The 23,671-nt window shown below is 38.4% G+C and overlaps 1 protein-coding gene across 1 annotated transcript in view; it reads left to right on the top strand.

The window, feature by feature from the left end:
• The window catches only part of CHN1 (chimerin 1), a gene marked incomplete at its 5' end in the record, with an annotated part of 108,148 nt that overhangs the window by 29,558 nt on the left and 54,919 nt on the right, over window positions 1–23,671 (top strand). Inside the window, 3 exons of the mRNA XM_082483341.1 lie at window positions 6,292–6,323; window positions 7,211–7,324; window positions 23,347–23,635. Of these exons, the coding sequence (XP_082339467.1) occupies window positions 6,292–6,323; window positions 7,211–7,324; window positions 23,347–23,635 (435 nt within the window). The remainder of the gene's footprint in view (window positions 1–6,291; window positions 6,324–7,210; window positions 7,325–23,346; window positions 23,636–23,671) is intronic.

Here is a 23,671-nt window from a genome sequence, read left to right as displayed (position 1 = left end):
ATATGCATATTGTAAAACGTATGAGGGATTTTTGGTAGCCTTCTGACACTGTTCATTGGGATCCTGACATTATGCCTGTACAATCACTGCAGTCTTTTATTTGCTGAGTCTCATTTCGGAGCCCTGCTATTGTTTACTCATCTAGTGACAGACTTGGTGTATGCTCATAAAGTTGCCTGACTCTTGTGGTGATGAGCAACAGTTCTTCAGTTTCATCAGTGAGATGCTTTGAGAGCCTCAGTTGTGAATGTTTTCATTCTTACAGAATTAAAACCTTAATTTTTTTATATACCTTTTGTTTGGTTTTAAAAAACAAAAAACAAAACCACAGAAAATCACACAAACAAAAAGCAACCTCCCCCCCCCCGCCCCCAGAAATGTAAGGAGTGGGAAAGTACCAGCACAGTTAAGAAAATCTTACAGCAGATAACATAATGATTATAAACGTTTTGCATGTCAACTGCACAACGCTTATGTATGCTGTAGTCAGGGAGAAACTAAACTGATAAAGGGGTCCAGCATATTCAATAACATCTGTTGGCAATATATCCCATGCTAGTTTGACTGCAGAGAAGTGCTTTGGGGTCTTTTTGTTCTAGGTGATTAGAAGTCACAAGCAAATTTTATACTAAGTTCTCCTTCATGGTATTTCTTAGAATACTATTAGCCTAGTCAGTCAAATAAGCAGAGGTATTAATATATATTCAGTATCTGAGAATTAAAAATGTCTCCTGCCTCTGGAATGCTGGAAATCCTTCAGCTATTGATCAGATCCAGATTACATTCTTTTTTAGAATAAAACGAGAGACCTACTCTTGTCAGCCAAATATAAAATCATCTGTGTAAAGCTTCTTTAAATATGAATCACACTGACCACTATAATTTTCTCATCCGTGTAATCACTGAATTTTAATGCTGTTAATTATAAAATTTTATTAGCTATTATATGGGCAGCAAATTGAAAAGTTGGACTGTTTTACAAAGGAAAATTTGCTGTGGGTGGGTGATGTCCTGCATGAACTAATTATCCAAGCTGTTTGGAGGGTATCTGAGCTTACTGCATCCCTAATGTAGAGAGATCCTCCCAGTCTAATTCTATAAACAGGTGGTGTGTTAGAGTCAATGGGGGATTAGCCAAAGTTCCACAAGCAGTTAAAACACTCTGCTAAGTCCTGTCATCACAGAAGAAAGAAATGCAACACATTAGTTTATATAATATCACATTTCTACAAATTTATTCCAAAACAAGATTATAACATATGAAAAACTTTCAGTAAGTGTAAAACTTCCCCTGTGCCAGAGGGAACAAAAATAGAAGACAGACATTCTGTGTTTTAAAATACCTTCATCCCAGCCCTTGAACTGCAGAGTAAACCTGTATCTGCACCATGAACATTGTTGTAGAAACTGAGAAATAAAATCTGCAGTTTTTAGAAACTAGTGAGAATTGAACTAAATAAAATAAAGCTATGAAAGAATCAGTCAGTTTGCAGGTATTTAGCTGCAGAACAGAGCATATTAGATACACATTTTCTCATTAAAGAACCCATTTACCAAAAAAAAAAGCTCTTTGAAGCTTATTTTTACCCAATAAAGGTAAAATTGAAAGAATACATTATCAGTGTGCATTTTCCTACTTCTGCATTAATTTGTTATAATGCAGATAAGTGTTTTTCATTATAAGTATTGAACAATTTTTGCAGCTGAGCCAGATTTAAAGTGAAAATATATTCAGCGAGCAATAACTTGTTTAACCTTTCTCTCTGGTCTCAGCCTCTCCCGCTAGTGTTGAGCTTTGTGATCTGCTCTTTCTCAGCTGGGTTTCTATTAGCAGCCATGCATGAGTCAGTGGGGAGCAGAATCTTTTCCTAAGTGGTTGAATTATTCAGCTGTATAAACAAATTCATAAATATTAGGATGAGAATTTTGGTCCAGAGAACATCAAAGAGGTCAGTGGGAGGGAACAACATGTAATTTGGTAAGGTATTAGCACGTAAATTGCTCCTCTTGCCTTATTGTATTCCACTTGTTGACATAAGCAAGAGTGACAATTAGGAGGAAAAGCACTTGTTAAAGAATAATTGCAAATCACACCATAAAAAAAAAAAACACCTTTTATTTAAGGTGCAAAGGCATGTGTTGTACAAGTGCTGATATTGAGAGGTATATTCAACAGAGTGACCTACTTAACATGAAATGCTTCTCAAATACAGAGAATTCAAGTTTCTGCTCTGTTACACCACTTTCATATTAGAGCAACACACAGATCAGTGGAGTTGCACTGAGGTAAAAAGAGCGTCGCATTCATTTGGGATTTTTTTTATTGTGAAGGTGCAACAGAGCCAAGGTTTTCAACACTGTATGAAGTTCAGTTGTAAAGTTGATGTTTTCATTACATTTTAAGGATGTTTGACTCCTGCATGAGGCTTACATCCAAATTGTAATGTTGTTTGTGCAGTTAATATTGTATTACCTCCCTGGAATTTGTGTTTGTTGTGCATATAATCTTTTATATACATGTGCAGTGTGCACGCAGGCATATTTAGGACATCCTTGACTGCTCTCTGAAGGCACTCCATGATAAATTTTAAATAACTATGTATGAAAAAAATCAAACAGACAAACGATGGAGATAATTAAAATCACTGGCATTTTCCGTCCTATTACAAGGCTTCACCCTAATTCAGTGCTAGTAGTTAACGAGCCTGTTAAACAGCATCTCTATGTAGTCCTGTGAAAATGGCCTCTGTGAGTAGTCATGAAACATAGCATAGACTGGGCATATATAACATACATCCTTGTGACAGCTGTTCTCAAAGGTGGCTTTATCGGTGTGTGATTCACCCAGAATTACTTCCCAACTTTCACGGTAACTAAGCTCTTTTCCAAAGGAATGGCTCCTGTAAGGCACTTGCCAAGTCTGCCCCATTTGCCTTTTCCTAAACTTGGTTTCGTTGGCTTCACACCTCAGTTTGAAAAAATCAGAAACAAAGCAATTGTGGATACCTCACTGACCTTTGTGTGTCTTGTAGGTATCATAGTGAGACCTGACTCTTTCTTGTGGCCTCTGCATCAGTGGTATACAAATAAGTACATTGAAAACAAATATCTCACAATTCTTTTTTCTTTCTGTAGACAGTAAATTATCCATGACCCAGCAATGTGCCCTTGTCGCCAAAAAGGCCAATGGAATCCTGGGCTGCATAGGGAAGAGTGTGGCCAGTAGGTCGAGGGAGGTCATTCTACCCCTCTACTCTGCACTGGTGAGGCCACAACTGGAATACTGTGTCCAGTTTTGGGCTCCCCAGTTCAAGAGGGACAGGGAACTGCTGGAGCGAGTCCAGCGAAGGGCAACTAAGATGATTAGGGGCTTGGAGCATCTGCCTTATGAGGAAAGGCTGAGAGAGCTGGGACTCTTTAGCCTGGAGAAGAGAAGGCTGAGGGGAGACCTTATTATGGCGTACAAGTATCTAAAGGGTGGGTTGAAGGAGGATGGAGCCAGGCTCTTTGCAATGGTTCCAAGTAACAGGACAAGGGGCAATGGGCACAAGTTAGAACATAGGAAGTTCCGTTCAAATACACGGAAAAACTTCTTTACGGTGAGGGTGACAGAGCACTGGCACAGGCTGCCCAGGGAGGTTGTGGAGTCCCCTTCTCTGGAGATTTTCAAGACCCGCCTGGATGCAGTCCTGAGTAATGTGCTCTGGGCAATGCTGCTTTAGCAGGGGAGTTGGACTAGATGATCTCTAGAGGTCCCTTCCAACTCTGATAATTCTGTGATTCTGTGATTTTTTTTCTAAGTTAGAAGCAATTGTTAAAACTCTGCCAGACACAGGCTAAACAAACTGCAATAGGAAATTTTCCCCATAAATAAAAAGTCCTGAGAAGTCAAAAGATTTAGCATTCAGCTGATCTTCACTGGATACAGAGAAAATGAAGTAGCTAAGGCTGCCTTTACTCATGCTCAATCATACTTTGGTCCAAAAATACTACAAATCAGAAAGAAACTCTGCAGAGGATAATTACACTGTGTTTTCAGCTAACAGCTTTAGTTAAAATGACCGTTTTCTTGCTACTGCTTTGATTTTATTTCAAAATGTATTTCCTTTCTTAGGTGGGTTTTAGTTCCAGTCCAGATGGATGTTTTGGTTTTGTCTCTTTACGGCTGACTGAGTGTGAAAGTCAGGCTAATGATGCTTCTGAACTGAACTGTTTTGGTTTTCAGTGCTCACATGCAACTGGAGGATATGTGGGTGCCTGCGTCTGTATGTAGCTCAGCTAATTCTGAGTGAATTAGAAGGCCCCTGCTGAGTTCTGACGGAGCTGCCTTAGAGTCTAAATGTATGCATTCGATCTAGATGTCAAAACCTTCTAATATTATCATAAATTTAAAGTTACTAAAAACCCCAAGACACTGAAAACCAGGCAGTAGGACTCAGTGAATTAGGGTTCCAGTCATACTGAATCTTATAGAAGCAGTGTTATACATGAACATTTATACTGAAGTTTTTGCGAGCTGGTAAAACTGATCAGTAGAGACTCGATGTTAACAGAAGTGCTTATTTTCCTCTTTAACCCATCATCCACCAAGATGAGCTACAAACCCAGCTACCATTGCCTGGAAGTGCAGTGGAGCTTTTCTCTGATGCTTTGCTCCAGTCACCTGCCAGGTCACATTTTCAAATGTTTGCACAAGGAGTATAATATTATAATTTGTCTTGAGGATTTGCAAGTATTCTGAGGATGCCTTGTCACCTTATCAATCCGTTTCTGAAATGGAATGCTTTTGCCTATATAATTTTTCCAGTTGTGTCATATAAATTCACTGTATTGAGAAATATAAAATCTCAACAGACAGACTATGAAATCTTATTCATGACGGGATTCTTTTTGTAACAACTGCCTGACACTATTGTCTTGTCTTGAGGGTTTTAGTTAGGAATTGTTGCAAGTTTCTATAATAACAACAATAAAATGTTTTCACTTTTTCTCCATTCATGTTGCTATCTTGCTATTGAAGAAATAGCATACATTTAACAAAAAATACGTAAGACTTTTTTAATTTTCTGAAATGATCCAGTCTCTTCAGGCCCTTTGAAAACGGTTATCACACCGGTCAACAATTATTTGCTGTTATGTAGGAAAAGGAAATCTTCTAGAACATTATAAATCTTTCCAGCAATGGAATGATTTTTCAGAAGTGATGAACCATCGCAATAGCTTTTTATTTGCTGGGATGTTATTAGACTGTACACCAGGATGTATTTTTTGTTGGTTTGGACATTTGAAATCTTTATTTATACTCCACTGAGATAACTGCAGAGAAGAGCCAATGTTAATGTTTTTTTTTTTCCTGAAAAGTTGGAAAAAAGAAACCGAAGTGGCAGTTTATTCTGAGTATTTTGTGTTTTATTATAGCTGGATCGTTTTATACTCTTGTAGTTTGGGTTGTATAACCATTGAATTTTACTCCCCAAAGAGTTTCCTTCTTTAAGCAAGGAGGCATAATCTGGTGGTTTAGATTATTGAGCTGATTCCTGGGAGGTCTGCAGTTCCTCGCTTGTCTATAAGCTGCCTGGACAATTGCAGATGAGTTCCTTTGTCCGAGATACTTGGCAGGCAAATTGTGTTCTGACACCCTTGCATGTCATGTGCATTTACGCTGTATGGTCTCTGGAGTACGGACGGGCTGGTGTTACGCAGTATATCTGTTGTTGAGGTCTTTTAGGTAATGCTGCAGATCACACAGTTTAGTGAAGTCAAGAAGTGCAAGACTTAGGCACTTGATCATTTAATCTACCACTTGCCCCCACTCTGAGGTGATATGGTAGTGGCTTTATTTCTCGCAGCAGTGGCAACAGCAGCTCTATGGTGGAAGACAACTTGTAAATTTAAGAGTTTTGTAGATGTTTCACCGTATTACTGCACATAACAATGTAGTACACTTAAACCCATGAAATGAATCTTTTGTTTCCCCTTTTTGGCAGTTTGTACAAGCAATGCTTCATGCCATCAGTTTGTATTAGCAGAGCCCTGAAGATAACGTGATTCAAGTGGCTCATCATCATTTCTCCCTCCATTTTAAGCCGTTCAGAAGTGCGATCTTTCCCGAAAGTCTACCTTTGCTTGCCCTATATTCCACCCACAGGGAAAATGCAGTGATAGCAGATGATTTTTGTCTGTACTTTCACATTATGTCCCTTTCTATCTTTAATACCATGTTATGGGCAGTATGCTTACTGTATGGATTCACTTGTTATGAACCATTACAATTTCTGTTATTTCTTCTAGGTGGAGAACAGACCCAAATATTATGGAAGAGAGTAAGTAACATACATCTCTGAAAGTGGTTTATCCAGACCTGTTGGTTGATACCAGTTACAGAAGAGGTTGCAAGTGTTTGCTCTGGGCCCTTTGTTTCTTCTGTGTGCTTTACAGCAGTGTGTCTTTCTCACCATCGGATTATCATTGCAGTACCATCACTTTCATCTGCCTAAAATTACAGCTGCATTTTCTGATGGATATGTATTTCATTGAGTGCTACCTTAAGTGAGAAAAACACATGTTTCTGTACTTTCAAAGGGTTGTCTCTTTCTACCCCCACCTCCAGTCGGCTTTTGCAAAAGATATTTGTGTGCAGGAAAAAAAAAAAGATTAGGATCACAAATGTAATATAAGTGTACAGTATATATGTGTCTTCTATTTCAGGCCGCTAAGGCAAAGATGGTTAGATTTAGTGTGGGAAACAAAGCAGATCTCATTTGTGTTTATTTTGGTAAAAGATATGTAGTATTGCAAGGTTATTACCCCAGTAAGTACTGAGATTATATGCAGTCCCCAAGATTTTAGCAAATTGCCACAATATCCCTGAATGCTGCTGCAAAATGTTGGATTGCATGCCACTGGCACAAAACATATGAAGCCAGCAGGAGAAAATGGATTTATTTCTACATATTAAATTGGTAGATGCAGATTTAAAAAGCAATGTACTTGTTTCATAGATATTGTTTCATAGAAGCCTTTCTAAACTGTTTAAAGTGACTTCAAATGCAGGCAGAAAGAGAGATTAATTTAAGCTGTAGATTCCTGCAAATCAGTCATTTTTATGTTTGTTTCTTTTTTAATTACCGTGGTTGGTGTTTTTTAAAGAAGAGGAAAAGGTAATTTAAAAGTGAAAAGGCGTGTGCTTCAAAAAGTCTTTGTTCCTTAGATTCCATGGGATGATCTCAAGGGAGGAAGCTGACCAATTATTAAGTGTTGCAGAGGGAAGCTATCTCATTCGTGAAAGCCAACGGCAACCTGGAACCTACACTTTGGCATTAAGGTTGGTAATTAATATTTCATTTTTAAATTTATAAAATATTCAAAAGATTGTACTGTGTTGTTGACCTTAGTGCTTAAACTTCCTTGTGATGGTTTTAATTTTTTAAAAAAATCATGGTCAGCATTTAATGAACTGTTACTTTTTTACCCTAATTACAGATTTGGTATCTTTAACCTTCCCTGACCCTTTCTGAAGTGGTAACATTACTTATTGTTTGCACCATCAGGATAACAGCAATTGTATTTTTGCTGGTGGTGCTTCGTTTTGTTCTTGTCCCGCTACGTTACAGATGTGACCCCATGTAGACACTGGGAGAGCAGGCAGTCAAGAAATAAAAGGCATCTTATGAGTTCACGTGACTAGTCTACTGTGTGGGTTACTTACTAGCTAGCTAGCTGTTGCTGAAGAGCAATTAATTCTCTCTAGTCCCTCTGTGGGATGGCCAATAAATCAGGAGGGTTTTTTGTCTGAACACCTGTTAGCTAACAACATTTGCAGGTCTGTTTCCTCACTCTGCGAAATTCTGGCAAGTCGATCAGATATAAATAAAAAACATGAAATAAAAACTGAAATAAAAAATAACTTCAATAGTTTTAAGTTTTAAATAGCTTAATTACTTAATTACTGAAAGTTTTATATGGGTAAAATAAGATTATGATTAAAATAAGAATGTCTTGAAATAATAGGTTGTGATGAATTAGTTTTCTTTTTGGGCGGGGGGAGGGGGGGAGGATGGGGTATATCTTACTGAGATATTTGTTTCTCCTAGTAATAAGATTCCAAATAGAAATGTTACTGACATTTACACTGGTTAGCATTAACAGTTTAAATAAATTGGTGTTGCTTATTAGGGTCTAATATTCCATTTCATCTACTTCTGCTCTTGCAGTATTCATTTAAAGCTGAAAAGAAAACAGTTGTCATAACACCTGGCTTGAAGACAGAACTCCTGTCCCTTGCTTCTGGTGGTGCAGAAGGCACAGGGCTGTGAACAATGAAGCTGCTGAGCATCTTGCAGGATGTGTTGATATAGCTTGTTTTACAAATGCTCCTCCAGCCCAGCAAGTCAAAAGATGGGACTTTCTAGGTTTGCTGGTTTCTCTTTCAAACTGGAAAACCTCTTTGAAAACAATAAAATCTGGTTTTATACCAAATAGAAAAGAGAATGGATAGCTGCTGGTGATCAATTTGGGAAACAGTTTCAAATGATACCGAAGCTATTATCATTGATTTATTTTGAGGAAATTCAGCATTTAGCAAAACACCTCAGAATCTGAAACTGGAGCATGTTGCAGCCATTCATCATGTTTAAGCGCTAGCTGGATGACTTGTATCTTAGGGGCTGCTTTCCATCCCACAGCAAGTAATGCTGTGTTGTCTTGCTGTTGGCCTTTAAAGTATACAACTGAGGGTCTTTTCTCTCATACCTTAGGTGAAAGTTGTCTGTGAACTGCAGCGCTGTGTCTTCCACACATGGGAATTTTACCACTAGGATTTCTTTTTGTGTCTACTAGAAGTGTAACAAGAGTCTGCGTTTCCATTGACTGGAGGCAGAGTTTTCGTCAGTTTCTGTTTTTCCTCTCCCAGGAATTATATATGCAGAATATACCCATTAGTCAATATTCCCACTCAGTGTGTTGCTGACGTTGTAGCATCTCTTAAAAACTAGGTAATTTCTGCAGTCTGCCTGTTCATTGTGACTGTGAGAAGTTTGCTTTGATGCCATGATGAGTTTATGTAATTTTACCTGTAATTTATATCATTTTTTGAGACCATCATTTGTGTTTGTGTCGCTACACTGCCAGACAGCAAAGGTAGCTCTGTCTGCAGCTTAAATAATCCCAGTAGGAATTTCAAAATGTCATCTCCGTGGCCAGAAACAGAGCTTGTCAGTAGGGTGGTATGTATGGGCAAATCCTTTCCAAATTCGATGGAAGACTTTTGATTGACTTCAGGGTCACCAATTTCACCCTTTCTTTTCTAGCCGTGTGAATCAGTGTGATCTTTTCATGTTGGGCTTAAATGCCACTCTGTCATCAAACAGTATGTTAATTTTAAGATCACTTCTGTATGGTTTTTGCTTATCCTTCTTTACCTTTTTTTACCCTTTAGAAGGTGTGGGAAGAAAAAAAAAACCTGTATAAAACTTAGTTTTATATAAAGAAACAGACACAGAACAGGTTTCACAGCATTTTACAAAGTTAACCCAGCGATGCTGAAGTGGTGCTCTAATCCTGCAATAAATAACATAGTGACAATACATAAAATGGAATATTCATGTTTTCTGATTGTTTTTCGGGAATGCTTTGGAAAATGAATGGAAAATATTGAGTAAAATTTAGGTGCTTGAGGGTACCCATTGACTCTTGACATAAATACTTGGTTCCCTCTTTATTTCTGTGTATCTGCTCAATCTATCTCTCACTTTGAATGTTTGTTGCCTGACGTGTTTGTCTTTGACAGTCTGTCAGTTGTGATTAGGACAAATTGGTAACTCCCTATGAAGTGTGACTGCATCATAAAATCCCAGTTCATCGAGAGCTAACTGTCTTGTGGAAACATTGGTTAGGATCAGCTGCTGTTGAGACTGAGACAGGGTTGTTTCCTGGCTTGTAGTTACTGGTTCTCCTGCTGGGGCAGGCGGTTTGGTAATACAGACTGCTCAGCACACCCAGCTCTGGCAGATGTCTTCTTCCTGCGATTGTGTCAGTGTGCCTGGGAATCCTGAAAAGCCCCGTGCACCCAGTCGTGAAGAGCAGTTTAGTGAAACAGGATCATAACCTTTTCTGTGGCAAGGTATGATGTCTCTGTAATGAAATATTTCCAGTCTTCATTTCTGCAATGGAAAAAACAAGCTTTTCGTGTTTTGTCCTGAGGATCCAAACCAGCCAACTCCTCAAATCATCATGGAACAATTTGAATGCTACATTTGATTCCACATCGAGATTTTAGACATTAGCTACAATAGCTGGTGGAATCGAATGTTCATACCAACCATTGGTGAAATTCTTCTGGAATTTAGTTCCAATTTTAGTTCTGTTTTGTCAGATATTTTGGTTTGGTGTTACTAAATTAAGGGAAGGCTCTGCATCCTTGGAATTCGAAAAGGAAGATATCCTGCTGTTTGATTTATTTATTTTATATTACAGTTTATTTAATTGACTTCAATATCAGGTATCAGTTGTGTTGGTAGAGTTTCTAACGTAGTTAAATTGGAAGTTAGAAAAAACACTAAAAAAAACCCTTTGGCTACAAAGCAAGCTAGGTGAGAGACAAAGGTAGAACTCAGAATCCTTGCTACGACTGCCCAAACATTGTACTTTTGAATATATCATCCTCTATGCTGCAAATCTGATTGAGATTAATGAACCCTAGCTCAATTTTGTAAAATGAGTATTTATCTTCTTCTGGAATTATTGAAGAAGATCACCTCACAGAGGGCTATATTATAGAAACTTTGTAAAGTGAGTATTTATCTTCTTCTGGAATTATTAAAGAAGATCACCTCACAGAGGGCTATATTATAGGGGAAAAACAGCGACATTCTCTCTTGTTCTGTCTCTGTCCTCACTGCTCGTTCCGTTCCAGACTGACTTATAGCGGGCATCTTCCAGAGATGCTCAGATTGTCTATGCTCTGAAGATTTCCACTTGTTAAACAACTTAATCTTTCTAGAAGAATAAACTGTTAACACCACAAATTGTAACTCCTTTGTAGGCAGACAGAATTCACAGTTACAAAAACATGTTTTTGTGAAATCTGGAGCAGATTGGACAATCACACTAAGCTACAGCCTTCAGCTACAGCCAAAATGCACAGAATGCAAATGCAGTTGGTGTGTGAAGGTTCTTTTATGGACCATTGTACTTCTAACACAACTCTTCCACATCTCACTTCTTTTTAAGTTACTCGAAGGGATGCCTTAAGTCATCATAAAATAGGCAGATCTGGGGAGAGATCTGGGTAATTGTTTGCAGAGGGTTTCTCCCCAGTTATATGTCTCTGTTACTGTATTAGCAAGTTCTCTGTGAACACACTGGGTCAGATAAAAGGACTAGTTCGTAGTCCAGTCCAGTATCCACTCTTCGGTAGCTATTAATAGCAGACATTGAAAGAAAAGTATAAGAACAAGATGAACACGTAGTAGTAGTTCTCTGGTGTTCTCTCCCAGCCTCTGAAAATTTGCCGTTCAGTGGCCTCCAAGCAGAATTGTTATCTTTGCTACTTTTTCATGCTTTTGATGGAGCAATTTTTTATTTTTGTCTAGTGGCTTTCCAAGCACGTTTTTGAACCTTCGTAGACTTTGCTGTCTGCAACTGTAGCATGAGTTCCGTGCCTTAACTAGGTTTTATAGGAAGCAGCATCCCTTTTTTGAAGATTCCATCTTGCAATTGTATTGGATGATCTCTAGTTTTTGTATTATGAGAAACAGTGAACAATTGATCTCCATTTACATCTCCCATGCCACTCATGTCCCCCTTATTGTTCTCTTTACAGGTCGCTAAGTCCTAGGCTATACATTCAGGTTTTGTAGTGAAGCTGTTCCATACCCTTCATCGTCTCTGTCATCTTCCTCTGTGCCTTTCTGTTACTCTGTAATGGTCTTTTGGAGATGAGGGGACCGGGACTGCACATCCTGTTCAAGATGAAGTGGGCCATGGAGTTTTCTTTCTTTGTCCTCTAAACCTTTCTAAGTGAATTTTTAACTGCTGTGGAGCATTAGGCTGTGATGCTTTTATAGAACTAACTTTAGTAGGTCTAAAGATCTTGTTCCTGAGCTGCAATAGGCATAGCCTAGCACCTATTAAATGACTAAATATAGGACAGGATAAATAATGGCTTTTGCAGGCTTAACCGAGGCAGTCAAATATTCTTAGTGCAATGTGGTGGAATAGTTAGCTGAGTTCAAAGTGAAGATTTTGAATATTTCTTCTTCTTTAATAAGGTAGAAAAAGTCATTCTTACCCCAAAAAACTTCTCAGTTATTAAGGTTGCCGGTGAGTTACAGTAAAATCTGCTTTCCACTTATATAAGAAGCCGCATTTTGATCATCTTCTGATGAGCTATTTTTGTCTATGTTCATCCATTATTGTGCAATTAATTGGCATCATGACTTTTTTTAAGACTGACTCCCTTTTAAATCTAAATTTGAAACAAAACCATTTTTGTTTTCAGAAAACAAATTTCTCAGAATTTGTAACAGAGGTAGAAGTATGGTTTCAGGGAAAAAGAAAATGATAATTTAAATGTTTTTTAAGTGTGTGAGTTTGGCTAAATACTCAGAGCTGTCCTTCAAATAAAATTGATGTTCAGAGTCTAAGAAGGCCTGTGAAATTGTATCAGTTCAGATACCGGATAAAAGAGAATGAAGCATGAACACAAATGAGAGCAGCAAATCAGCACCCTACTATATTTAATGCCTGTACTTAATCAGGGATGTAGTTTCTCAAAGCTTATTTAAAAAAAAAAAAAAAGAAGAGAACAACAGAATTCACCAGTGTTTACTAATTAATTAATCAGAGGATGCTACTGAATATTTTTTTGCAACTCTGAGGATTAAAAAAAATTACAAGAGAAAATTATGGTAGGTATGTATGTATGTCCATACATATCAGCAAGTCTCTGTGACAATAAAAATACATAAAATACATTGTGATGTTAATTAGATGTTCCAAACAGATGAAAAGAACTGAAAATTCCTAATTAACTCCTGGAGGTATTAGATCTGCTTTTAAATTTGGCGAAAGACTAGTACAGTGCTTAATGCTAGGACCTGCAAATGACAGTAACAATAAGACATGGTTCGCAATGTAGCCTTTTGTGGTTGAGAGCTTGTTTAATAATTAGGATGAGGATAAAGAGGAAATGGGTAGAGATTGTACTAGTGGTAGGCGTTGAAGTGTGATGGTACTGCATGTTCTTTTGAGCAGATATCTGCTGTAGCGCGTTTAGTTGGTTACCATGGTTTCCCTTCCTGCAAATTCTATTGTTGTGATACTGAGAATGAATCGAAATAAGGTTCTGCAGCATGATTAAAAAAAAAAGGGTAATAATGTTAGCCGTGATTATGAGTCATGTTTTCTTTATGTTTTGGAGTTAAGGTACATTCAAGATTATGTGGCATCAGAAGAGAATTCTTGAGGTGAAATAAATGTCAAAAATTACTAATCCTTAGGTTTTTTGACCAACTGCATGTATTGTGCAAGAAATTGATACATATGTTCCCTCTCCCCAAATTATGAAATTGCCTTAAGAAACTAGCCACTGATATTTTAAAAGGAGACATATTTGGCAGGCTATCAGAGCATAACACTGAAAATGAACCTTTTTAATTTCAGAGGACAATTGCTTTCGTAGCCAAATTCTGTTGATTTTCAGTCGGCTCTTTTGGGACATGTGTAGTGCTCTTCTAGGACATGCATTGTTTGCCCTGGGATTACTTACACATGTAAAATCCAACATCTGCAAAAGGCTTCTTGAATTCAGAGGTTAAAAGTGTGCATCTGCATTCTGCTGGAAAGCCTAGTTGTACAGGCTGGGACATGGGAGAGGAATTGTGGAAAGAGGAATTGTTTGAAACAACTTTCTATGTGATAATAGCTGAATTATGGTGTGGGTTTTTTAATTATGGCCATAGCAAAATTTGGTCATACTTCATCCCGAATCCACAGCTGATCTGTAAAGTAGTCAGGGGGAGCCCAACAAAACAGGAGCTGGCTGCATCTCTTCACTTTATCTTGGTAACAGTATTGTGACATCGTGTTAGTTGGTTGGAAAAAATCGTAAAGACCATTTTAAAGACTAAACATTGTGTATCTTTCTACCTGTGTGTCTTTTACCTGATTTGCAGCTCTATGCGAGGCACTGATCAGCAGTAGCAAGGGCTGAATTCAGTTCCTAGAAACCTTTCTAAAATATTTGCACAATATTCCTTGGTTGGCAGCTGAGAAACCTGGGAAATTATATATACATATGTGTGTACAGACACATGCATGCACCACCTTTAAAGCTTACCTGGGTTAAGTAGAATTGCTCAAAAATGTGATCAAACATACCTGTAGGATAAATATATTTCAGCCTGACCCATTTTGATCAGTTTTCTTTATTCTGCATGAAATGGCAAAAGAGTTCTCCTTCCTCTGTGGCTGGCTGAAGCTCTCGGGAGGGGCCTCTTCCTTCTCCCGCAGGCTTAGCCTGTCACACTTCCATAGGCGTAGAATTCAGGTGAGTTTCAAAAATTGGCCACTCAGGTATCTGCGGCTTATTTTAGATGAAAGAAACATTTCATGCTTAAAGCTATTTTAATAGGCTAACACACAACAGGTATGCCAGCTAATATGCTCGGGTTTTTTGTTTGTTTTTTTTTTTTTTCTGAAGAGCAAAATATTTCTTTTATGGAGGCTTAAATTCTGCTCAAACTAAAGCTGTCATTCTTTTGGCTGGGTGCATCACACAAGCTAGTGCTAGCCCCAGGGGAAAGTGTGCTGATAAATTTTGGAGCTTGCTTTTCAGCTTTCAAGTAAAACAATTGGACCTCGATTTAAATGATCTTCCATGTAAAATAAGTTTATTTTCCTATATAAAATTTCATACTAAATAATCTACTCTGTTACTTTGTCAATAATGCGGAAGGTTCAGCTACCAGTAAACAGCATAGGTGTCCTGCATGTCATCTGCCTTATGTGAGTGCACCTGGGCACTACTGACATGGCTTCGCTTAAGTATTTAGAATAATAATAAATAGCTACTAACCTTAATGAGTAATTAACTGGCTACCTAGGCGCTCCCACAGACTAGAATGCATTTTTCCTTATGGTTCACGTCTCCTCGCTGTGTTCCTGTTCTCCTTCCCTCCTCTTCCCATCTGTTGTTGTTGTCAGCTCTGTTTTCTTTTGGCTAGAGTGTCTAATTTATCTTTGGCAATTCAGTTTGCTGCAGTCTTTCTCCTGCTCGTGTAAGTTCAACACTTCTCAGAGGAATATTCTCTGCTTTGGTGGTGGTGTGAACTTTTTGGTAACTTGTCCAAGAGCTGTCTGTGCTCAGTGCATATAGCTCATGTTCATTTTATGCCGTGTCCTTCACCTCTGACTATAGTTCCTGCCGTGCCACAAAGATCTACTGTAATCTGGTGCACAGCAGAGGCATTGGGCTTGTGGTGAGGCACTGTGGTGGAGCTCAGAAAATCTGGGCTCACTTCTTGGCTTCATATATGACTTGGCTCAAGGCCTTTAAGTTTTCCGTGCCTCATTTCTCCATTAGAGAGGGTATTTTCTTTCCCATATTGTCTCACATGCCTGTTCAGTACAAAAGTCTAGGATCTCTTAAAAATGACCCAGACAAACTGAAAGTTGTACCCCATCTGTCAGACTATTCCCAGTCGCAGCTCCTGAGCAGGAGCTCTGTGTTGTACTGTGCTACTTTTATGGTGTATAAGGTCACCTGGTTTGAAGCTTTTTGGCACTGTGGAGCTGAAGTAGTAAAAAGTCAAATTATAATGCAATCAGTTGATAATTGATTTGTGTATATGTGTGCATAGCATACATTGCTCTCTCCTCTTCTCCCCTGTCAAAAGGATACATATCTTTTCTGTCTTCTGCAGGTTCTACCGGAATGCCTTTTTGCTCTATTGCTTTCAAAAAATGCTAGTTAGAAATGTATCTTCAAGTTAGTCCTTTTGGTTGGCCCCTTCTTTTATATGCTTTTGAAATACATATTTATAAGTCTTTGTGTTCAGAGAAACAACCTTTTTCCTGTACTTCATCAATAACAAAGAAGTCCTTCAGCTGTAGATACTATGGATACTTTATAAATATATTTCAAAATAACACACAATAGCCTCATACTGTTGTTTAATCTCATAATTGTTTTTATCAAAACATTTATGAATTATTCAAACAGTAAAACAACTGACAGCAATAAATGTTATCTGGCCCAGTTTTCCTCTTCCTTCTCCCTCTTTTATAGCTGATGTAGCTCAGCTGAGTTAAGTATAGTTCCTCCTGATTTGATAGGTGCTAGGAAGAGAATCAAGTTAACTTTTTTTTCCTTTTATAGCTTGAGATGAGTAAATGAACTCTAATAGTTTCAGTAATAAATTGACATCTGCCCCACCTACTGCTGCACTTGCACGAAGGAAGAAATGGTATTCTAGAAAAACAGAATATAATAATAGAAAAGCTATTGATCTTTATTGATCAGCTGATAGTAGCCCCCAAAATTATAACCATGCATATTACATGTGCAGGAACCATTCCATTTTGCATTATTATGCATGTATATTGTTAAGGAATGCAGGTTTTAGGAAAAAATTTTTTAGAGAGCAGGAGTAGTATGCTGCTGATTCTCGCTGTTAGCAAAAAAGTGGTGAGTCATTCCTAGAAGATCAGAGGTAGAATACATTGGGAAAACAACTTAAGTAAGTACCAAATTGTGTAATAGCTTTAAATAAGTTAAGTAAACCTGCATTGTAAGGTTGGGATTAACAGTGGTTTAAGGCAAATCAGATTTAACAAAATCTCTCTGGGACAGAAATCTTACTGTGGTTATTTTTAATCTAAGGGAAACTTTAAATTTATTTTTTTTTAAATAAAAACTTTGAGACCTTTAACAAGAACCTGTAGAGTGTACAGTAAAAAAAAACAAACCAAACCAGGAACAACAACAAAACCAGTGTTTCCCACTCTGCTCTCCAAAAGCCCTTTTTGCACTTGCAAAGCTATTTTATGATAAGGATATTTCTTCGAGTTTTCACTCGATGTCTTCCACTTGGGTTTCCTTGATATATTGAATTGAAATCTGCATATTGTCTTAGTAAGATAAATTAAGAGCAAGTTGCTTTTAGCATGAGAAAACCTGTAGAAGCAAAAAAGAAATGTGACAGTCATGAGTAACTTAAACCCTTGTAGGAAAAGCTGCTTTAAGTGAAACAAAAATTAACATGTTTGAGCATTATGCTGTGGCAGTTCTCTCTCCATAGTGTGCATGGTTGCAGTGGAATTTCTGTTACAGATCTGATGTTGTTCTAAATTTACCAGGAAAACAATGTCTCATATGACCTAAAATGAACATGTTACACATAGACAGAGTAAAACGTGCACACACATTTTGAAGTTTGCTGAGCAGACATTGGTGAGGGTTGATAACTTAGTTTAGAAGAATTAAAACACAATTCTGCTTTAAAGTAACATGAAATATCTCAGTAGCACGAAGTCACGCTGTAAAATTAACTCTTGGAAAACATTTCTTCAAAATGTTTGGTAAAGAAACATAACTATTTGCTTAATATGAAAATCTGAAAGTTACTAACATTCCTGTTAATAACATTTCCAGAAGGTATGTTGACATAGGTTTCCAAATACTGCTTTCATTTAAAGAGAAGATATCAGGCTTTTACTACTTTCCCATGTGTATATAGACTTCAAATGTGTCTTAATGACTAACCACACTGAGTCTTTTCCCAGGAAGCACAGAGGTTTCATCGGGTAGAGAAGGCAGTAAAACATTGCCCAAAACATTGGTATTGATTCTGATTCAATCATCAAATCAATTATATATTTTTATTTTTATATATATAAAGTTTAAATGGAATACGGCACACAAGCACAGCACTAAGAAGAGGTAATACATCTGTACACGAGCTTCTTTTCAGAACCAAACGTTATTTTCCAACGATCGATCACTGATCAAGAACATTAAGAGTGATTTTAAGTGTTAAGTGATCCTACTGCATATTAACAGCATACATGGTCCCTGATCAACTGACGTTTGTTCAGAGTCTGAGATGGTGAAAATCAGCTTTTAAAAGCTTAAAATAGGACATTGCGACAAAAATAAGTCTTTTCTTTTGTTAGATTTATTTGTGAAACACATGATTACAGGTACCAAAGGCTGATAACACTTTGAGTCGTCGTTGTTTTCGGCAGCTGTTACCCACTGTTGATGCCCGAGAGCAGTTGTCTCTCACTTGTGCTGTCTCTGACAGTGCTCAGGGTGCACAGGAAAGTGCCATTGCTCTGGTCCTCACTGCCTGTTGTTTGCACAATACTGTTTCCCTCTTGGACAAGGAAGTCTGGGCAGTGATGCAGGTCTTCAGCCTCAATTGAGACAGACTGCTGGAGGCTGTTGTCAATGATAACAGCACCAGCTCTGTTGTTTGTTTTTCCTTGATCCCGATTAGACTGGGTTGTGTCTGCATTGGTGTAGGGTCCACGCGTTACAGTTCCAGCTGTGGGATTTGTTTTCTGTTCTGAAGGATGCCACACTTTTTCCATGCTAAACTAAACTGTCACGCGTTCAGCCAGTGCATGGGTCTGATCAGGTTAGAGATAACTTTATACCTAATTAATGTTCATTAAGCAACAGTCAGCCAGGTGGCCAATGCTGCCCTTTGAAATGGCAGAGGAAAACTCTCTGTAGTAACGGTACTTTGGCACCTTTCTCAGCTGTGTCGGGCAATGAGGATTTTTTGTCTCCACTTGTATAAAGTGCACCTTTACTTTCGATCCCTAATGCATTTGATTTCATTTATGCATATTGCGTTCTTGTAAACTACTGCTAAGGTTCTGGAAATGATGCTTTTTGTCAGCCAGGTACTCTGGGAGGATGGGAAGTTCCACAATTCCCTGGCCATCCTCAGAAATGCTGTTGCCATAAAAAAAAAAAAAGAAAACAACCAAAACCATAGCCGCTCTCATGAGTTGGAGATCTTCAGGGATAGCTGTGTACAAGAGGTTTTGGCTGCATGCAAGACTTGTGTATCTTTGATAAGGAAATGGGCCAAAAGAGGATCTGCAGAATAATTTGTTTTCTTTTACATGAGCACAAAATGATTAGGAGACATTCCTGATTGCAAGATTGCTTATGTTTCTGTGGCTTTTTATGGAGTGTCAAGCCTCTAGATTTAAGTGTCGGTTGAGAGCTTTCAGAAGTTAGAGCTGAAATTCTGGCACCTAAATTTAAGTGAGACTTCTACCTTCTGGCCGCAAAGCGCGTTAAGACACCTTTTATCCAAGGGAGGATTAAGTCCAAGTGACCTTCAGGCACATGTACAGAACTTAAGATTTCCCAGCTCAGTGTATGAAGATGCTTTAAACTAATAAGGACACAAGTAGCCGCGAGGGGTGTTAACTTTGTGGTCTGATTGCAGCTACACATTTTAAATAATGCCTTTGTCTAGGTACTCTTCTCATCGTAAAATAGCCTGTGAAAGAGGTGAATAGCTACTGGACAATTCTGTATGTGGACTGTTAAATCCATCTTCTTAGATGGTAAGAAAGTGCGGATGGGCTCTCGGTTGTTCACTTCTTCCTTTGTTTCACCAGTGAATGCTGCATACAGAGTAGGTGGCTGAGTCTGAAGCCTGTCTCTCTCATGCTATGATACCTAATTCAACTCCTCAGTCCTTTATTACTAGCCACATTTGCTCTACCATTTAATCCGTTTTCCCACGTTGTTATCCACTCTGCCCCACTGGCAACCAAAGGGACTAGACAGACTGATTGCTTTTCAGACAACTTGGAATAAAAAAAGTCTTTTATCTGTAGTCCTGCTGCTTGCAAACAAATGCACAATGGACACAATGAGACTGTTTGACATGTCAGAGGTCTATTTCTTTTTCTTGGAAAAACATCTAATGTTCCCCTGTTTAAACCAAAAGAGAACATACATTATCTGTGTCCTGCTTTCTATTTCTTAAACAAAAACCAGCTGGTACTAGTGCTTGCCTTCAGGAAGAGACCATCAGGAAGTTGAAATATCAAATCTTGGCTCTGCTTAGTTGCCACGGTGATGTATAATTAACCAGGCTGTGGTAATGTTATAGAAAGTAAACATAAGGAAATATTCTTGCTAGTGGAAAATTTAAACCATAGTTTTAAGTAAGACTGAAGGGACTGAAGATTACATTTTAATTGATCATTTGCAATTAGACACGTATGTTTGCATTTATATTGTAATTTGATCAAATAGTATCATTGTGTGGTCAGAAAGAAACTTAAATGAGATTGAAAGAAATAAAAGAGGATTCCGAGATACATTATCGATAGTACAGTCTTTCTAAGAGATTGGCGTTTCATTGATTTGTGAGGATTTGGGGTGGGGTTTTTTCCTCCTTGTTACTAATAGGATTTTATTTGAAAAACAGTACATTTCCCCACAATGTATCCAATAAGAAATGAATAGAGAGAAAAAAGTTTGATTTGGAACAAATGGGAAATCAGACCAAGGCAAACCATTTAATGTTCACCTCCTGCAGCTGATATGCCTTAAGCACCTTTTCCAAGTGGTTATGACACAGATGCACAGTAATTAGTTTTTCTAAATACCTTTCTTTAAGTGGTGATTGTTAAATTATCCTAATGTATTTTAAACCGAGAAAGTTGAATGTACCTTTGGACGGCCACTCATGCCAAAAGAAATTGATGTGCAGTTCCTCAGATCCATATAGGAGGAAGTTTCAGTCTGTTTGTGAGGTTTACGAGAGAGATGAGTTTAGGTGTGGGGTGCTGTTAAAGAATTAAAACTGTGGAACGTTGTTTATGAGATACTCATGCGCTGAAATGTGGGTCAGGAGCAGTGGGATAAAGATTATGTACTTTTGGGAATCCTATTCCTTGTAGTATCTCTCAAAGACACGCTTTATGTGCAGCAGCAGTCTGAACAGATGTACAGCATAAGGGCTGCTCGCTAAAACGTAGCTGGGCTAGAACCATGCACCTACTGACCCTGATGGGAAGAGGATTAATCCTTTAAGAACTTTCATTGGTTCTCTGCATTTGGCCATCTTGTTCTTCAGAACTTTGTTTTAGACTCTGAAGGATGTTACTAAAATCGAGACACCGTGTGTACTTAGTAATAGGCCCTGAGAAGCTTTTCTGTGCCTTATCTTCTCTTGATAAGATTAGTGTAATACTTTCTCTTCTAGAAAGCTAAGAGCAATAAGTGACCTCCAGCTTGTTTAAAACTCTGCTATAAGTACTGTCAGAGCATATGTTACTGATTAGAGCAGCAGTTCACCTGCCACATCTGTTAATAAAAATAATTCTATTGCATATTGTCGTTTAAGGGCCATTAGTCTTCACCTTCCAACTTACTCGGTTCTCTTGTCAAATTTGAACATCATAGTGCTTGTATGCGCTCCGTGTGCATTATCCCACTGACTCAGGCAGAAGACAGTGAAGGTTGCTCACTTTGGCACTGCAGAGTGCTGAGCACTCTTGGCACGTCTTGATCTCTCTGATGGTGGAGGGGGGTATGCAAGGAGTACGTCTCACGGTCAAGGCTTATTTGCCACACGTTATGCTGAGTAGAAAGATGCTATGAAAAATGAGCCGGAACGTGTTCCTACCCATTCTGCTGTAACTTAGGGACCCCATTCTGCTGTAACTTAGGGACATGATCTTTCTACTTTCTGAATGACTTGTATTCACTCAGAATTGCATCTCGTGATGAAAATAGCATTGGGTAAAAATGTATTTTCTGTCGTTTTGTAATTTCTTGCTTTTCAGTTTGTTTCAGTGACCTTTTAGTTTGTGTGGCATAAAAATGGGCATAGAAGTACCAATTCCTTTCCAGTCAAATGCCCAGGTAGTTCCTACGCATCGCGTCCTCTTTTCTTACTGAGCAGGACGTGGATTCCTGAGGGCCTCCTCACGTTTGAGCGTTGTGTAAAAATAGCAGCTCCTGAAGTTACAGTCACTGTCAGATTATGGATAGGGGGTTGGGAAGATTTGGCATCTTGATTCAGAACACACGAAAAAAATCTACCTCCCAGAACAAGTGGTTTTGCCTATATTTGCAAGAAGAGTGCAGTATTTCACTTGAGGCAAGGTCTAAAATTATGCTTTCCCCTGTTTGGCAAGGCCCCGGTGAAAAGGAGCCACTTCAGCAAAGCACCAGTGTTTACTTTGTGCCTTAACATCTCCTATGAAGCATTTGATTGTAAAATGAAAGCAATCCATCCTTTCAAATTTAGTTTTTGATATTTATTTGGCAGATCTGACCTCACAAGGGGGCCCAATACCCTGAGCAGCCACCCTTGCTGCTGCCTGACCGAGGAATAACACTGGAGTGAGCTGTGAAAGCAGCTTCTTGCCTCCATCTTCCCCGCAGGAGAACAACTTGGCTGTTGCCAAGTGCAAACACTGGTGTGTTTTCACATGTTTAGATTGCTTTCAGCCAGAAAATTGTTGCCGATTCAAAGTAAAGTTTTTGGTTTTTTTTTTTTTTTTTTAAATATTCTAATATTCAGGTAAAATTGGCATTCTTATGGTTGTTAAGAGGCTGTATCGAAATCCTATTGCACCCTGACTGTAGAATTGCTAGCAGCAGATAGTTTACACGTTATATATCCTGTATATTACAAAGATTTGCTTGAAGCTCAGGACTTAACAAGCATAACACAGAAGGACTTTTGTACAAAGCTTGAAGAGTTAGTCCTTGGCTTTTGGCCAGGAATAAAGAATGCTTGCCCTTGTGCCATTTTGTCCTGCGCTGCTCCAGTTCTGGCAGCGGTTCTGCTTCAGTGTAATTGTTGGCACTGAAGCTGAGCTGAACCCTGAATGGCCTCTTCCTGCAAGCAAGCAGGGGCGCAGAGGTCCGAGACGGCATCAAAACTCCGTATTGATCAACTGTAATAGAGGACTCTATTATGAGAACTCTTCATATCAGAGCCAAGCAAATTGACTACGGCGATGCAGTAGTAAAGTACTAAAAAAAGCCATAAAGAGTGTGAAGTAATTTTCAGTTTTTCCATGGGATAATGGAGGGGCTAAAAGAATAAAAGAACAAACAGCTCCTACTGGGACAGTCACTGTTTTGGCTATCTATCTGCAGTTGTTGTTGATCTCGCCTTCCTATCTGTGCTAAGTAGTAGTTGAGTTTTTCATTCTCATCTGGACCAGACGCAGAGTACAGTCACGGCTTTAAGTGATAAAGTGTGTTTTATTGTTTGCAAAGGCTTGCTTACTCTTCTTTATTCTGCTTACTGTTCTTTAAAAAAAAACTTTCCCGTTTCATTGAGGCAGATTTGGAAGTCAAACCAGAAACTTCAGACTCTACTACGATGGAAAGCACTTTGTTGGGGAGAAACGTTTTGAGTCCATCCATGACCTGGTGACAGATGGATTGATTACTCTTTATATTGAAACGAAGGCAGCTGAATACATTGCCAAGATGACAATAAATCCAATTTATGAACACATAGGATATACAACTTTAAACAGAGAGCCAGCACACAAAAAACATATGCCAACCCTGAGAGATGAACATGATGGCAAAGAGTCTACAGGAGAGGATGAGGTAGCAGAAAAGAGGGTAAGCAATTGTTAACCCACACTTTTTTTTCTGTTA

Source organism: Vanellus vanellus (genome assembly GCF_965231255.1).
Source record: "Vanellus vanellus genome assembly, chromosome: 5".
In the NCBI taxonomy this organism is placed as follows: domain Eukaryota; kingdom Metazoa; phylum Chordata; class Aves; order Charadriiformes; family Charadriidae; genus Vanellus; species Vanellus vanellus.
The sequence above is the reverse complement of the archived record's forward strand: the minus strand, read 5'-3'. Positions and strand labels throughout refer to the sequence as shown.